The sequence below is a fragment of the Octopus sinensis genome, linkage group LG7 (genome assembly GCF_006345805.1).
Source record: "Octopus sinensis linkage group LG7, ASM634580v1, whole genome shotgun sequence".
In the NCBI taxonomy this organism is placed as follows: Eukaryota; Metazoa; Mollusca; class Cephalopoda; order Octopoda; family Octopodidae; genus Octopus; species Octopus sinensis.
This window is the reverse complement of record NC_043003.1, coordinates 3,289,429-3,307,980: the sequence shown is the minus strand read 5'-3', so window position 1 is coordinate 3,307,980 and position 18,552 is coordinate 3,289,429. Positions and strand designations below refer to the sequence as shown.

Here is an 18,552-nt window from a genome sequence, read left to right as displayed (position 1 = left end):
TAAAATGAGGAGACTGAGATGTGGAAATAGGGTTCTGTTGTCTTGGATTTTGGAGTTGTAACATTTTCCATGTTACGAATCTCAGATCTTTGGTAGACGTAACAGTAATTGCATTGCTTAGCAATTTTGAGGGGTTTTGTTTCTATGTTTTCCAGCATTACAAATCAATGTAACAAGAGCCTTGTTTCAGGGAGGTACTAGGGGACAAGTCCCCCCTCCACCTTTTCAGGCACAGGGGACAAACCATCTTTTAGAAAATTACTATTTTTAAATCTCACAACGAGAGATTTTCAGCAACAGTACTTTGTAGTAAAGATTGTTTGCCAACATAACATTCGTCCTAGATCGGGACTGCCATGCTATGTTGGCAAACAATCTTTACTACAAATATCCATCCTTTGTCTCCCTTTTTCCCAATTAGAAAACAAAATATCACCATCAATCTAGGTGGCATATTATACATAGTGTCAAACTGGTGCAAGAGGAGCTAAAAAATCTTCGCAGTGAAACAAAATTTCAGGACTTGTTCAATATAGCAGGAAAAAAATGATTTATCAATTTGATATTTCTCCTTTGGAGCTACCCAGGTAACAAAAATGTCCTAAAAGGTACCAGGAAGGAAATGCGTTAGAATATCAACACTGCACTATTTTGGATCATAACCGAGTGCAGGCAGTGGGTCCTGCAATAGCAAATTTGAAAGATTTTTTTTCATAAGATTTAGCAGATTTTTACTAACATGCTTGTAACAGGGATGAAGGTCTCTGGAACACTTGAGGGGTGTCGGTCTTATCCTCTTACATTCAATTATGTCAAAAGGAAAACCAAAACTTCGACTATCTTCAACAGCAGGAGTGGCTGTGTGGTAAGTAGCTTGCTAACTAACCACGTGGTTCCGGGTTCAGTCCCACTGCATGGCATCTTGGGCAAGTGTCTTTTGCTATAGCCCCGGGCCGACCAATGCTTTGTGAGTGGATTTGGTAGACGGAAACTGAAAGAAGCCTGCCGTATATATGTGTGTCTGTGTTTGTCCCCCTAGCATTGCTTGACAACCGATGCTGGTGTGTTTACATCCCCCGTCACTTAGCGGTTCGGCAAAAGAGACCGATAGACTGGGCTTACAAAAGAATAAGTCCTGGGGTCGAGTTACTCAATTAAAGGCGGTGCTGCAGCATGGCCGCAGTCATATGACTGAAACAAGTAAAAGAGAGTAAAGAGAGAGCAATAAATAATACTTTTTGTTTGGATTCGCAAATAAAGTATATACACATATATTTTCTTCGGGGCGAACTGGTAGCCAAGGCCATAAAAACTATTCACAATAGTTAACTTGTGTGAGCCAAAGTGCTGTCTCCGTTCCCGCGTAGAAGGGGGCTTCTCTACGTGTCTTCTCGGGTTTTCCTTGAGAGAAGGATTGAGTCTTGTCCACTCGATAGGGCTGCAGCTACAAAAAGACAGATCTAGCGGGAAAACTTCCTGTTGGCAGTTCTCTGCGCATGTGCATGAGGGAACTTCCAGTGGCCTACCAGAAGTAATCCAACTCTGCGCATGAGCGCCGAAAATAACGTCACTCCATGCTCCTTTAAGACTCAACAAATGTTGGTCTGTCCCCCTCACTTTTTTAAAGCTAGTGAGGCCCCATGGATTTTTTGGTCCTTGAAACTCATCTTGGTGTATAAAATGACATCTTCTTTGGCTATAAATATGGGCCTGGAAAATTAAATTTGTATACCAGAAAATATGGTCTGCATTGTCCGAGATTAAGGTTCGGTAGAAGATTGTTTCGTGGCTATCTGAAGTGATTGTGTTTGTATGTTGAAGGCCGTTAGGCTGGCAAGCCTGCTCTGATGGACAACAGTGTTAAGACGTCTGTGGTAATGGAGACAGTGTGTGTGTTTGATATAAGAGGTATTGTTTGTGTGTGGAAGAGATTTATGGAGGTGGGTATGATAGGTTAAGAAAGAGTGAAAACTTCTGTCTAGGAATGGACATCGTTAGAAGTCACAAGTCATTAATAATGTACAGGAGGAAGAGTTATGGGGTTTAGAATTAATAATCGTGTTTCATAGGGGTTTGTGCAATAAACGTTTTTGCATAAAATCACATGAAGGGATGCAACCTAGTGGTAAGGGTGTTGCACCCTCAATCGCTACATCATCCTCATTTAACGTCTGTTTCGCACAATCTGACAGGAGCTGGCCGGTTGAGTTGTTTTGGCATGGTTTCTATGGTTGGACATCCACCAATTTACAGGGTGTGGACTGAGTACATTTATGCAGCACCTGCACAGGTGCCTTCATGTGGCACCAACACCCATGAGCCTGCAAGATTAGTATTGCTCAGCTGAAGACGAATGTAGGGGACATGGCTGTATGTGGGGACAACCTCGGTTTTACTCAGCTGGACATCTTCTCAAGCACAGCAAACCTCCAGGTGTCTCCGTCCCTTGTCATTCCCTCTGTGAGGCCCAACATCAAAAGACTCTTTCACAAGGGCTCAATTCCCAGACTTGACAGCGTTTTGTGTTCTTGAGCAAAACACTTCATTTCCCATTAGTCCAGTCCACTCAGCTGTAAATGGTTCACCCTGTGACGGAATAGTATTCTGATCAGAGGGGAATGTCGGTCTACCCGCCTGACTGGCAGGGTGGCGTCATTTGAAAGCTAAAACAATGTGAAGCGCATTGTGACCAGCAATGTACAACATCTGATAGTCTGGCTGATCGTATGATCACATATAACCACAGTCCTTGTTTACCTCTGTCCACATAGTGTCCATACACAAGTACACCTAATAAAAAATAAAGATCCTTTCTGAGACATAGACTGAGAAGGCTGGTTTCTCTGGTGCATATATGCCCACCCCCACTGGACAGGATGCTGGTCCATCACAGGGTCAGTCATTTTTATCAGCTGAGTGGACTGGAGCATTATGAAATGGTTTTACTTGAGAACACAACACGTCGCCCTGTCCAGGAATTGAAACCACAATCTTATGATCATGTGTCCAGCATACTAACTACTAAAGCTATGCACCTTCACTGATACACCTGAAGACACCTGGCTCGTTTGTTCCTTTAATTTTAGTTGGCAATTTTCTCCCTGAAGTGTTGTTCATGTTGGACACACAGCAGCACATGCAGCAAGATGGTGACATTCAATCTTCTGTTCAATGCCTCATCCATGTCTGACAAACATGCATCTGGCATTAATTTTGCAACCTCATGCAGCTGACTCTTGCACCATCTTTTCCTTCCAGCAGACTTGCATCTATTATTATCTTGTATCAAGCCTCGCTCTGCAGCCCTTCATTTCATATCGTGCGCATTTCCATGAGGTCCTCTTCCTTCCTTTCGTTTATACACCATCCATAATGTCCTCATCTCTCTTTCTTCTCTTCACAGCAATGCAACCCTACAAAAATAGGTCCATGCACGTTTTTAAAAAATTTTTCCTTTAGGAACAATTTGTTGGGTCTCCATTCAGTTTTGCAACTCTACATCAGGAACAAAGGAAAACGACACTTCTCAGCAAAATTTACCAATGGGTCACAATATAAGGTACATCAGGTGGCACATAAAAAAAAAACAGGATTTTTTCACGACCATTGCCAGTACCGCTTGACTGGCCCTTGTGCCGGTGGCACGTAAAAGCACCCACTACACTCTCGGAGTGGTTGGCATTAGGAAGGGCATCCAGCTGTAGAAACTCTGCCAGATCAAGATTGGAGCCTGGTGCAGCCATCTGGTTCGCCAGTCCTCAGTCAAATTGTCCAACCCATGCCAGCATGGAAAGCGGACGTTAAACGATGATGATGATGATAATGATGATCAGAGATTTGGACCAAACCTTCATTGCTGAACTTGCCACTGCTGCATGCAAGCACTGTTGTACTCTGAAAATTGTGAATGTTAATGATCTTTGTGTCATCCTCATCATTTAATGTCCTCTTTCCATTCTGGCAGGGGTTGGATGGTTTGACTGGAAAATGGTAAGCCCAGGGCCTGCACCAGGTTCCTGTCTGATTTGGCGAGGTTTCTATGTCTGGATGCCCTTCGTAATGCCAATCATTCTGAGAGTATAGTGGGTACTTTTTATGTTCCACCAGCACAGGGGCCAATGACCTGACACTAGCATCAACCACAACTACGGTCTCACTTGGCTTGACAGGTCAACACAAGCACCGTATATCACCAAGGACCTTAGTTACCTATTACTGTCTCTATGAGGCCCAATGCTTGAATGGAGCTTTTCATGTGCCATTCAGACAGCACTGGTATCACCCACATGAAATCAAATGTATGTGGTGGCCAGATTACAGTTCTGATTCTGAGACATCAGCAAATTAGAAATAGAGTGGTACTTTGTGCAATCTCAGATGTATGGAAAAGTGGAGACCCCCCGCCCTGTAGGATGAAGTTCAAATAATAGAAAACACTGGAAAATACAAAAATTAAAAGACGCAGCACATATGCTAGGACACAACAACCTCCTAGGCAGATCTAGTGCAGATAGGAGTAGACTATGGGGACTGGTATTAAGGAAGGATACAAAAATATTAGGTTTATAAGCCCTAAAATTCACTCCATAATTGCTCACGGGCATTTAGCATAATGGCTAAGATTCCAAGTTCATAAATAATGACAATAACATATATCAGAAAGCATCAGAGTGGTTGGCGTTAGGAAGGGCATCCAGCCGTAGAAACACTGCCAGATCTGACTGGGCCTGACGAAGCCTTCCAGCTTCACAGACCCCAGTTGACCCGTCCAACCCATGCTAGCATGGAAAACGGACGCTAAACGATGATGATGATGATGATGAACATCAGCAAAAAATACCTGAGGAATGAGAACCCAGGGTTGGGTTCAAAATTCTACCAGGACACCTGGTGAAGGTTGAAGAGTAAATCAAACGCAGTGGTAACAACAAACAAGATGAAGACACATATCTGTCCAAGGTAAATAATGTAGAGAATTCCTCACCTAAAATATAGAACAGCTGAATCTAACACAAAGTTGTACAACAATCCCATAAGGACAGATAGTAAAACCATTCATTACCATCTTCCATATTCAAATATGGAATTACTAGGAACTTGATGTTGGAGTCTACAGTCTCCCATGTTTACACATCGGTGCAGGTGTGGCTGTGTGGTAAGAAATTTGGTAGGTTCTGGGGTTCAGTCCCTCTGCATGGCATCTTGGGCAAATGTCTTCTACTATAGCCTTGAGCCTGACCAAAACCTTGTGAATAGGTTCCATAGAGGGAGAAACTGAAAGAAGCCTGTTGTGTGTGTATATGTATGTATACATATATATGTGTGTGTATACATGTGTTTGTCCGCCACCACTGCTTGACAACTGAGATTGGTTTGTTTATGTTCTAACTTAGCAGTTCAGCAAAAGAGATCAATAAAAGAACTACCAGGCTTTAAAAAAAAATAATCACTATCAGGATTGATTCCTTTGACTAAATGTTCTTCAAGGTGGTGCCCCAGCATGGCCAGAGAAAAGATACATTGTAAGCGCTCAACTTGAAGGCCCATACGTAGTCACTAAACACATGCTTCTTTCCACATAATTACAAATCTCCCCCTTTTTTTTTCCTGTGGATGCCTACATTTGGAGGCAGAGGCTATATGATTAAGAAGCTCTTTTTGCACCTATGTGGTTTCAGGTTCAGTCCCACTGCATGGCACTGTGGCTAAGTGTTCAGCTGGGTGTCTGGAACTTCTAGGTTTTATTTCAAAGCCTTTACCAGAAATGGTATCAACTGACATACATAGCACATAGTCAACGACAATGATGAAGAGAAATGGGGCGAGTGTGTCTCCCTGCAGTATTCTGGCTTTGATTGAGAAAGATGATATTTCCCCATCAGGGGTTAAGATGGTTGAAGCCTGTAATGATATGCATAAGATCTGGTTCTCAAATTTAAATAGAGATTTCAAACTTAAAATCTTCAAAGCCACAGTCAAACCAATTCTACTATATGGCTCAGAAACCTGGACGTTATCAAAGAAGCTTGAGAGGCGGTTGGATGGAACCTACACTCACCTCCTTATGAGAGCTCAAAATCTCTCATGGAAGTGTCATCCAACCAAAATGCAAATATATGGGAAGTTACCACCTGTGTCATCTCTTGTGAAAGGTAGAAGAGTCCAGTTTGCTGGACATTGTTGTAGAGCTGAAAACGAGGTAATTTCTACTCTTCTCCTCTGGAAGCCATCTGCTCGCGATACCAGAGGGCGCACACTCTCCTACCCTGATGTAATCACCAGGGATACAGACATCCAGCAACAGGACCTCCGTAATGCTATGATGGACCGTGAAGTCTGGTGTAACATAATAAGTTCCATTGTCTCGACCACGGTCGAACAATGATGATAGATGTGGCTGAGTGTCTTCTACCAATGCCCTGGGAGTGAATTTAGTTGATAGAAACTGTGTGGAAGCCCAGCATATATAAATATGTCTGTGTCTGTTGTCTATGTTATTCCTCCACCCCCACCCCATTGCTTGACAAGCAGGGTTGGCTTCTTTACATCCCTGTAACTTAAAAACTGATAGAATTTAAGACTTTAAGAAGAGAAAAACGTAAGTACCAGGGTTGATTTGTTCAGCTAAAACCCCTTGAAGGCGATGGCCCAATAGGCTTCCCCAAATGCAAGCAGCATGCTGACTGGTTTGATAAAAAGGAAACTAGAATGGCCATTAACTGAAAGACAAAAATACCATCAAGCTATCTTGATGCACAGAGTGGTTGGCAAACCATCTGCTGACTCAATTCCGTGAGCTTCAAAACTGAAAATTTTGCTGAGCGCTTGATTTAGAATAAAGTTTCTCTCAGTATTTCGAGTAAAGTTACTAGCATTTGTAAAAAAAAAGAAAGAAAAATGTTACATACTCCTGACTTGCTGTTGAGGCAGCTTTTAACACCAGATGTTATTACATCATAAATAAAGGTGCAGGAGTGGCTGTGTGGTAAGTAGCTTGCTTACCAACCACATGGTTCCTGGTTCAGTCCCACTGCATGGCACTTGGGCGAGTGTCTTCTACTATAGCCTCGGGCCGACCAAAGCAGTGTGAGTGGATTTGGTAGAAACTGAAAGAAGTCTGTCGTATTGTATATGTGTGTGTGTGTCCCCAACATCGCTTGACAACCGATGCTGGTGTGTTTACGTCCCTGTAACTTAGCGGTTTGGCAAAAGAAACCGATAGAATAAGTACTAGGCTTACAAAGAATAACTTCTGGAGTCGATTTACTTGACTAAAGGCGGTGCTCCAGCATGGCCACAGTCAAATGACTGAAACAAGTACAAGAGTAAAGTAATGGCATTTAATACATCTGGTTGATGCACTTCACTCGAGATTTAAATAGTTTTTAAAATCCAAATATTATAATTTGAAATTTGAGTCTCAGCTTCGATATCGTCATAAAATAAACCAAACATGAGGACTCAAACTGTGCAAAGGGGCAACACCAACGTCCTTATTTCTTTAATTAGGCACAAGGCCTCAATAGAGAAGGGACAAAACAGAAACAGACAAAACAATACATTGGGGTACATAGAAACACATATCGAATGAATTGTGGATATAATGAAAAGGAGAATGAAATGGCTTACCCCACCCCACCCCGAAAGCAGGTAGTGCCATTTTACTGTTTATGTATCACATTAACATTACAGTTCATTATTGATACATTGAAACTCCGACATCTGGCAGCTGACTTGGCAGACACCCATAAAATTATCAACCATCGTACAAACAATAACTCTGAGCACCTCTTCAAACTCCACCCATCTAACACCCATGGACATATTTACAAAGTAAGAAAACAGCACAGCTTCTTCCATGACTTCAGGAAACATTTTTTCGCACTGAGAGTTGCTGAAGCATGGAACAAACTGCCGGCCTCAGTTGTTAGTTGTCGGAGCACTGCATCCTTCAAGACTTCCATGCTTCCTGAGATTCGCCAACACTACACCTGATTTTTTCCCCTCCATACACATACAAGCATGTATTTGACTCATACACTGTTCGCTTCCCAGACATTTCTACATTACTGCATATACTTTATGCACTTTTGACAAGTTGTGGTGCACCTGAGCACTGGATACAATAATTTCATTATTATTATTATTTTGCATCATTTTTTTGTTTTTGTTTTAAAAGTCATTATTTCTCTTTCGTATTATTTTATTCCATCTTCAAATGCCACAACTTATGGCATCTCGTCGTATCAAACTTGTAATGACGATATTTCAATTTTTTCACCCAAATAGTTCCTTTAACCTTTCACCTCTCCCTCAAGCAACACCACCCTGTCGTCCTCGGTACACTTCCTCCCTGATAACTTCACTAATTACATTTTTCAGTTTTGTAATCTTTCGATCTCTACACTCTTTTTATAGCTTCTCATCATTCGGATGTGTTTTCCTTTTGGTACCAACTCCCCTTTTCCATCGTTATTCTCTCCTGATGTTTCTTCTATTAATGCCTCATCCTTCTTTGTATCTCTCTTCCTCTCCCTTCTGCAAACTCCTTTCCTCCTCCATAATTTTCTTTTTTGCTATCTCTGCTCTTTCGCATTGATTCTCCTCTATATTTTCTTTTCTCATTTTCTTTGCACTTTCTGGTGGTGAATTCATGTTCTCTTTTCTTCTTTCTTTTTCCAACCTATTACTTTTTCTCCTACTTTTTCTATCTTTTCGCTTTCTTGCATTTCTACCCCCACTCTTTGTTCTTCTTCCTGCTTCTCTTGTTCTACTTCCCTTTCTTGTTGCTGGGGACGCCTTGCTTTCAGGTGTCCCCTTACTCCACAAAGAAAACATACCAGCGGTCTTCCTTCCACCACTATTCTCAACCTTGCTTCATCCAGAAGCATCACTTCCTCTGCAATCTTGTAGAGGTCTGGCAAGCTTATATGGACCAAAACCTCTAGTCCATACCCCCAGCAGTCCACCTCCAAAGTTCTTGATATTTTCAATATCTCAGTGTCTTCTGTGTTAACCCTTTAGTGTTCAGATTATTCTATCAAACATAATGCTTATTGATTCCCATTGATTTGAATTAATCATGCATTACCTCATATCTTCAAGATCTTGACGGTGTAATTACTTCATGTAGAATGACATTGTAAGGTAGGTGTGAGGGCCTGGATCTGGTCAGTTTGAACATAAAACAGATTAAATATTTTGGCCGGATATGGCCGGTTTAAATACTAAAGGGTTAAAGAGGATGGCTGTCACTAGCCACGCCTCATCAATTTCTAGGGGAACTCTACCTATTCTTACTCTGGCTGCACATTTGCCACAGTAAGTCGGTAGCAGCGCCCACTCTGCTGATCTCAGATGCACAGTGGAGTATTTCCTCGCTTCTTCTTCACTCACAAAGTCTACCTCCACTCTGCTGATCTCAGATGCACAGTGGAGTATTTCCTCGCTTCTCTTCACTCACAAAGTGTACCTCCACTCTGCTGATCTCAGATGCACAGTGGAGTATTTCCTCGCTTCTTCTTCACTCACAAAGTGTACCTCCACTCTGCTGATCTCAGATGCACAGTGGAGTATTTCCTCGCTTCTTCTTCACTCACAAAGTGTACCTCCACTCTGCTGATCTCAGATGCACAGTGGAGTATTTCCTCGCTTCTTCTTCACTCACAAAGTGTACCTCCACTCTGCTGATCTCAGATGCACAGTGGAGTATTTCCTCGCTTCTTCTTCACTCACAAAGTGTACCTCCACTCTGCTGATCTCAGATGCACAGTGGAGTATTTCCTCGCTTCTTCTTCACTCACAAAGTGTACCTCCACTCTGCTGATCTCAGATGCACAGTGGAGTATTTCCTCGCTTCTTCTTCACTCACAAAGTGTACCTCCACTCTGCTGATCTCAGATGCACAGTGGAGTATTTCCTCGCTTCTTCTTCACTCACAAAGTGTACCTCCACTCTGCTGATCTCAGATGCACAGTGGAGTATTTCCTCGCTTCTTCTTCACTCACAAAGTGTACCTCCACTCTGCTGATCTCAGATGCACAGTGGAGAGTATTTCCTCGCTTCTTCTTCACTCACAAAGTCTACCTCCACTCTGCTGATCTCAGATGCACAGTGGAGTATTTCCTCGCTTCTTCTTCACTCACAAGTGTACCTCACTCTTGATCTCGATCTCAGATGCAGTGGAGTATTTCCTCGCTCTTCTTCACTCACAAAGTGTACCTCCACTCTGCTGATCTCAGATGCACAGTGGAGTATTTCCTCGCTTCTTCTTCACTCACAAAGTGTACCTCCACTCTGCTGATCTCAGATGCACAGTGGAGTATTTCCTCGCTTCTTCTTCACTCACAAAGTGTACCTCCACTCTGCTGATCTCAGATGCACAGTGGAGTATTTCCTCGCTTCTTCTTCACTCACAAAGTGTACCTCCACTCTGCTGATCTCAGATGCACAGTGGAGTATTTCCTCGCTTCTTCTTCACTCACAAAGTGTACCTCCACTCTGCTGATCTCAGATGCACAGTGGAGTATTTCCTCGCTTCTTCTTCACTCACAAAGTGTACCTCCACTCTGCTGATCTCAGATGCACAGTGGAGTATTTCCTCGCTTCTTCTTCACTCACAAGTCTACCTCCACTCTGCTGATCTCAGATGCACAGTGGAGTATTTCCTCGCTTCTTCTTCACTCACAAAGTCTACCTCCACTCTGCTGATCTCAGATGCACAGTGGAGTATTTCCTCGCTTCTTCTTCACTCACAAAGTCTACCTCCACTCTGCTGATCTCAGATGCACAGTGGAGTATTTCCTCGCTTCTTCTTCACTCACAAAGTGTACCTCCACTCTGCTGATCTCAGATGCACAGTGGAGTATTTCCTCGCTTCTTCTTCACTCACAAAGTGTACCTCCACTCTGCTGATCTCAGATGCACAGTGGAGTATTTCCTCGCTTCTTCTTCACTCACAAAGTCTACTTCCACTCTGCTGATCTCAGATGCACAGTGGAGTATTTCCTCGCTTCTTCTTCACTCACAAAGTGTACCTCCACTCTGCTGATCTCAGATGCACAGTGGAGTATTTCCTCGCTTCTTCTTCTCACTCACAAAGTGTACCTCCACTCTGCTGATCTCAGATGCACAGTGGAGTATTTCCTCACTTCTTCTTCACTCACAAAGTCTACCTCCACTCTGCTGATCTCAGATGCACAGTGGAGTATTTCCTCGCTTCTTCTCACTCACAAAGTGTACCTCCACTCTGCTGATCTCAGATGCACAGTGGAGTATTTCCTCGCTTCTTCTTCACTCACAAAGTGTACCTCCACTCTGCTGATCTCAGATGCACAGTGGAGTATTTCCTCGCTTCTTCTTCACTCACAAAGTGTACCTCCACTCTGCTGATCTCAGATGCACAGTGGAGTATTTCCTCGCTTCTTCTTCACTCACAAAGTGTACCTCCACTCTGCTGATCTCAGATGCACAGTGGAGTATTTCCTCGCTTCTTCTTCACTCACAAAGTCTACCTCCACTCTGCTGATCTCAGATGCACAGTGGAGTATTTCCTCGCTTCTTCACTCACAAAGTGTACCTCCACTCTGCTGATCTCAGATGCACAGTGGAGTATTTCCTCGCTTCTTCTTCACTCACAAAGTGTACCTCCACTCTGCTGATCTCAGATGCACAGTGGAGTATTTCCTCGCTTCTTCTTCACTCACAAAGTGTACCTCCACTCTGCTGATCTCAGATGCACAGTGGAGTATTTCCTCGCTTCTTCTTCACTCACAAAGTGTACCTCCACTCTGCTGATCTCAGATGCACAGTGGAGTATTTCCTCGCTTCTTCTTCACTCACAAAGTGTACCTCCACTCTGCTGATCTCAGATGCACAGTGGAGTATTTCCTCGCTTCTTCTTCACTCACAAAGTGTACCTCCACTCTGCTGATCTCAGATGCACAGTGGAGTATTTCCTCACTTCTTCTTCACTCACAAAGTGTACCTCCACTCTGCTGATCTCAGATGCACAGTGGAGTATTTCCTCGCTTCTTCTTCACTCACAAAGTCTACCTCCACTCTGCTGATCTCAGATGCACAGTGGAGTATTTCCTCGCTTCTTCTTCACTCACAAAGTCTACCTCCACTCTGCTGTATTTCCTTCCTCTGGTGTTGTACGTCACTAGGTTCTTAATTTCTCTGAGGCACTCCTCCACTGCCCCCACCACTGCTATTTCCATCCTTTTCGCTGCAATTTTCAATGTTCTGTACACAATTGTTACTTTTTCCGTTCTTTCTGTTACTTCTTTGGGGGGCTTCAACCTTAGACTACCTCCCTCCTTTCTTAAATTATTGTATTTTATGAAGTTTTTCTTCTCTGATTTAATTTCTGTAACTTGCAGTCCCTCTGCTGACAGGCTTTTGCCACTCACCACAGCATAACTGCCTGCTTGCACAGGTGTACTTTCCACAGTATTCATGACTTCACCCATAAATGAGGAAGAAAATTTAAAAAACGGTAACAAGTTCAACAGGTAACAACAATCCAGCAATTCAATAATTAACAGTTAAAAATGGTACTCACAAGGAGCATATACACTTCCAACTCACTAACCAAATAAAACACTAACTGCCAGACGAGATAGTGAAGATGCCGATGACTGCATTGTTCAAAGTCTCTCTTGACCAGAAATGGCCTGAACTCTTTACATGAACACCACCCTGTACATAACTCCATGTCCCCCTACATGACCTTGCTTTTTGCTTTTTGAGCCAAAAAAAATTAACTAACTAACTAACAATGCCAACATCCTCGCAACAATTAGCCAGAGATGATTTTTAAAACGAGAATATCTGAAATGAACTCGACTGTTCTCACAAACGAGAATGCTAAAATGAATCCAACCACTGTCAAAAATTAAGTAAAAGAACCAGAAGAATAATCCAGAATCTTTGACCAGTATTGGATTGATCCCAAAATCTAATCAGTTTGTGCCAGTCCCGAGTCCAAACATCCCTGAAAGTTTCATCCGAATCCACCCAGCAGTTCTTGGAATATCTTGTCCACAGACAAACAAACAAACACGACTGAAAACAATACCTCCCCTTTAAGTGAAGGTAATGTCGAGACGGTGATGTGAAAGAGGGAAAGAAACTCAACTCCCAAACATTAACTCAGTCGTTCGTGTTGGGGAAACAACCCCAAACTAAATAGAGAGCTGCTACATTGTAGCTCGACCTGCTACAAATAACAGCCAAATTTCCCTCAAATCCTACCATACTGTCTTAAAAAGGAAATGATACACTAAAATTTGAAGAACGTTTTCCTAGAAAACAAAAAAAACAGACAGGATGGTCATGTTTGGCATTCATTCGGTCATAGATCTGCTCAAGGAGGGTTAATTTGTGTTATTACTGGCATGTATATCAGAACTTCCCAATCTCTGTCGTGAATAGAAAACAAGCTCCTTGCTTTGTTTGGATCTGAGTTGACTTCATCCTGTTGTTTTTACATTTCTTTTACATATTTCCGTACATCCAAATCCATTATCGTGCAACATAAATTCATGATTCATTAAAATTACCTTCACCTCTTGAGGATGTTTCAAAAATTTATGTTATAGGGTATTTGATAGACCTGTATTTGTCTATGTTGTTCAAATGCATAGACAAAAGTTGCTCCTCTTTGCTTATTTTTGTTTAAATTATGGGCATAACTACAGATTTCTGCCCCCACCCTCGAATTTGGATGATCAGACCTTTCAGAAAAATGGATAGTCCGAGGTATATTTGTAGAGGATTTCATTAAAAAATATCCATTTTCTTGAAAGTCAAGACGAATTGAAATGGACCCTGGTGACTTTACCGAAATTCCCCCACCCCTACCCCTTCTAAAACACACCCCCCCCCATTTGTCTATTCGGAATCTACATGATATAAGAGATATTCGTTGAAAATTTCCTTAAAAAATATCCAAATACAGAAATCTGTAGTTCTGCCAAATTGTGCATGCATAAATACACGCGCGCGCGCGCGTTAATGGTCAGCTCAAATTCTTTTTCGCTGATAATTATTTTTTTGAATGAAACCTAATCCAAGACAATCTTTTGTTGCCGATCAAGACCACCAAAGATGATTTCCGTCGTGATCCTTTTTCTTTCGATTTATATGTCAAGGACTAGATTGCTAAATGTTGTCTCTCTCACATTTTTGTTTTTTTTTTTTTAATGAAGCGGTTTGAGTGGGGTTTGGCTGCTATTTTCTGGAGGTCAAAAACTATGTAGGAAATTAGAAACAAGAGATGCAAATTAAATGTTGTCGGTCCATTAAGCTATCGGGGATTTTTAACTTATGTCACCGGTGTTTTTGAGGCAGGGAAAATATATAGAGGACACCGCCGCCGTATTATCAAATTTAATTAATCTAATTAATCTCTGTGTGGTGCGGATTATCATGATATTAAGGCGGACTGATGTTTATGGATAGCAGAGAGCAAAGAGGCTTCAGAGTCCGTGATCCACGTCTTGCAGGGTTCCTTATTCCATGAATTCCCTTTTCTTCAGGAAAAGACAAAAATCGGTTTCAATCCAAAACCAAAGAACGATCAGCTTTCCTCATCCTTCTTCCCATTCCGACTGGTTTTCCCGTCGAAAGCGATTATTTGGATTCCTATTGCACTCCACTCTACCCTGTACATTCTTTTATTATCCATGTATTCCTGGTTTACTTAATCCATAGACACACACACACACACTCATGTGTATATACACACATCACCCCCTCAGTTCTCTCTCTCTCTCTCTCTCTCTGTCCCTTCTTTCCTCAACATCAGTCGTAATTCTGTTCTCATACCTTTTCTCTCGTCTTAACTGATCGATTCATTCCAACTTGCTACAAATCATTTCATAATCGAATCTTTATTGTTTTAGCCGACGGAGCATCCGTTCTTAATCTCCAAACATTTCTTAATGTAGAAATAGAAATGTCTTTGTCAACACCTTGTGTGCCACTCGGGGAAGTGTCGTCCGGCAACTAACATTGTGGTGGTAAGTAGAAAAGTATGTCTACATTGTATTTATTCCATAATTGTGAACAGTTGCTCGAGGTGTCCAAGACAAGAAACTGAAACATAATAGAATATATATATATTTACAGATATTTCTCAGCTTTTAAGAATATCTCAAGGTTTTATATGGAGGACGTTAAAAACTTGGACACCTCCGACACAACTGTTTTTACTAATATAAATCCAACGAAATGGACAAACAGAGGCGAGGAACCGTTACCTGGTGAAGCGTTTACTAAAAGATCTGAACCCGGCAGCGATTCTGAATATCGCTGTGAGATTTGTAAGAAACTATTCACTTCAGAAAGCGAAGTGTTGAGGCACAAAGGAATCCACAACAGGGAAAAACCTTACCACTGTGATGTCTGTTGGAAATCTTTTCTCTATAATTGTAATTTAATAAGTCACAAACGAATCCATACGGGAGAGAAGCCGTTCCATTGCGAAGTGTGTGGCAAGTGTTTTGTTCAGAATAGTAATTTGACGATACACAAAAGGATTCACTCGGGAGAGAAACCGTATTCCTGCGATGTGTGTGGCAAGTCTTTCGTTAATAATAGCGATTTGAATCGTCACAAAAAAATCCACAGCGGAGAGAAACCTTGTCGTTGCGAGATCTGTGGCAAATCGTTTATCACCAACACGAAACTAACGACTCACATCAGAATCCACACGGGCGAGAAACGGTTCCATTGCGACATCTGTGGCAAATTCTTCACACAGAATTCGAATCTTGTTATTCACAAACGTAGACACACGGGAGAGAAACCGTTCCACTGTGACATCTGTGGGAGGTCATTCATCACGAATGGTCTGTTGAAAACGCACAGAATTATACACACGGGAGACAATCCATTCCATTGCGATATCTGTGGGAAATGTTTTTCTGTGAATTCTAGTCTTGTTGTTCATAAGAGGATCCATAGTGGAGAAAAACCGTATCATTGTGAGATTTGTGAGAAATCTTTCATCTCTAATTCTAAGCTGACGATCCACATCCGTAGCCATACTGGAGAACAGCCATACAGCTGTGAAATCTGTGGGGAATCTTTTGTGTCGAATTCCAAACTTCGAATCCACATTCGTAGTCACACAGGAGAACAACCGTATTGCTGTGAAGTGTGTGGGAAATCTTTTGTAAATAATTGTGATTTAAAGAGACACAGACGAATCCATACGGGAGAGAAGCCATTCCACTGTGAAATCTGCGGCAAATCATTTATTGATAATTCTCACCTTGTCGTCCATAGACGAATCCACACAGGCGAAAAACCACATCGTTGTGATGTGTGTGGGAAATGTTTCGTGTCAAATAGTTATTTAACAAGTCACAAACGAATCCATACAGGAGAGAAACCATTCCACTGTGAAGTCTGTGGTAAGTCTTTCATCACCAACGGTCTTTTGAAAACACACAGAGTAATTCACACAGGAGAGAAACCGTTCCATTGCGAAATCTGTGGCAAATCCTTCATCACAAATGGTCTTTTACAAACTCACAAACGAATCCATACAGGAGAGAAACCATTCCACTGCGAAATCTGTGGCAAGTGTTTTATCACCAATGGCCACTTAACGACCCACAAACGGACACACACAGGTGAAAAACCGTTCCATTGTGAAATCTGTGGCAAGTCTTTTATTACTAACAGTCTGTTAAAAACACACAAAATAAGACATTCTGGAGAGAAGCCCTTCCATTGCGAAGTGTGCGGCAAATCTTTTATTGCCAATGGTCTTTTATCAATCCATAGAAGGATCCATAGTGGAGAGAAACCATTTCAGTGTGAAATCTGTGGGAAATCTTTTGTGAATAATGCAAATCTTGTAATCCACATCCGCACTCATACGGGAGAGAAACCGTTCCACTGTGAAGTGTGTGAGAAATCTTTTGTTTGTAATGATTATTTGAAGAGACATAAGCGTATACATGGTGGAGGAGGGAAGAGTTTCAACTGTGAAACTTGAGGAATCCTTCTCTCTCACGAACCAACTGATTTATGTCCATCATCTTCAACCCTGGTACATCACTGTCTTGAGTCTCTACGACTGAAAGGGGCCGATTACCTGTGGTTTCCATGGCGTATGAATAACTGAGATTGCCAGACTTTTGCTGGGTTATTCTATGGCAGAGTAAACAGGAGGAGCAACATGAAATGGACTGTTTCATTCAAGAACATGACACAGCTCCCTGTTTGGGAAGTGAAACCATGATTGTGCAATTGTGAGCGCAAGACCCTTAACCACTAAGCCATCCACATCCACAAACATAGACATTGGAGAACATTTATCATGGTGAAATATTTTTGGAAATAATTTTCTTTGAATTCTCATTTTCATCGTTTTAACATCTACGTTTCTATGTTGGCATGAGTCAGAAGGAGACTCATTAAGGTAGATTTTCTACAACTAGACGCCCTTCCTGTCACAAACCCTTACTTGTTCCCAAGCAAGGTAATATTTCCCTTGGCTTGACATGTTTTCAGAGAGGAGTGGAACCAAATAACATTGGTTGCATATTGATGACACTTATTTACAGCCATCGTGCAATGTCATGCACACACACACACACACACACACAATGAACTTCTTTCAGTTTCTATCTATGAAATGTACTCGTAAGGCTTTGGCCAACCAGGTTCTACACAAGACACTTGCAGTCTACAAATGTGCTCTTATTTGAGAGAAATCTTTTCAACAAAATATTGAGAAAACCCTTATTTGTAAATTATAAACTTGTAATCGACAGATGACTGAACAAAGGACAAAAACTTATCAATGTGATTACATGTAGACTGCACCAATGTGGGGAATTGTTGCCTGAGTTCCTCACAAATACACACAACCGGAAGATCTATATATCATTAAAATAGTTTTTTCAAAGACACACAGCCATATTAATAATCACTGGGGAAATACAGAGTTAAAGCTTTATAACTGTAAAATTTGGGAGAAATATTTATTAAAAAGCCATATTTTAAAACCTAATGATACACACAAGAAAAAATGTTACTGAGAGGATTTGCTGAAAACACCTGTAAATCGAAGGTGAAAGAACAAAATATTTATGTAAAATCTTAAAGTTGTGACCAAATATTCACATTTAGAAGTAAATTAAAATCTTATAATACTTGTTGAATGACATTTGTTTTAAGCAATTAAAATTATTTATTTCAAAACTCAAATTTTGTTGAATAAAATTGTTTTTAAGTTCCGGCTTCCCTCCAGACCTTTCGTTGTAGCAGCATCCTAAAATGGCAATCCTAAAATTTTGTAGCTGCCAAGCAGCAGGTAGGTTCCAGGGACAGGTAAATTGTTGATTGATGTAGGTCTTTTGCATTTGAAAAGAAGAGAGGAATTATCAGTAAAAGCATGTCATTTTAACTTCCACCTTTCCATGCTGGCATGGGTTGGACGGTTTGACTGAGGACTGGCAAGCCAGAAGGCTGCACTAGGCTCCAATCTGATCTGGCAATGTTTCTACAGCTGGATGCCTTTCCTAATGC

The 18,552-nt window shown here is 41.6% G+C and overlaps 1 protein-coding gene across 1 annotated transcript; it reads left to right on the top strand.

Moving 5' to 3' along the window:
• The first annotated feature begins 15,172 nt into the window (after window positions 1-15,172).
• LOC115213944 (zinc finger protein 62-like) lies at window positions 15,173-17,014 on the top strand. Its single transcript, XM_029782947.2, has one exon. It carries the CDS (start codon window positions 15,173-15,175, stop codon window positions 17,012-17,014), a length of 1,842 nt encoding a protein of 613 aa, XP_029638807.1.
• Window positions 17,015-18,552: the final 1,538 nt, after the last annotated feature.

What these genes read in the sequence shown, in the direction of transcription:
- LOC115213944 (XM_029782947.2), top strand. Translation starts at nt 15,173, where the DNA reads ATGGAGGACGTTAAAAACTTGGACACCTCCGACACAACTGTTTTTACT.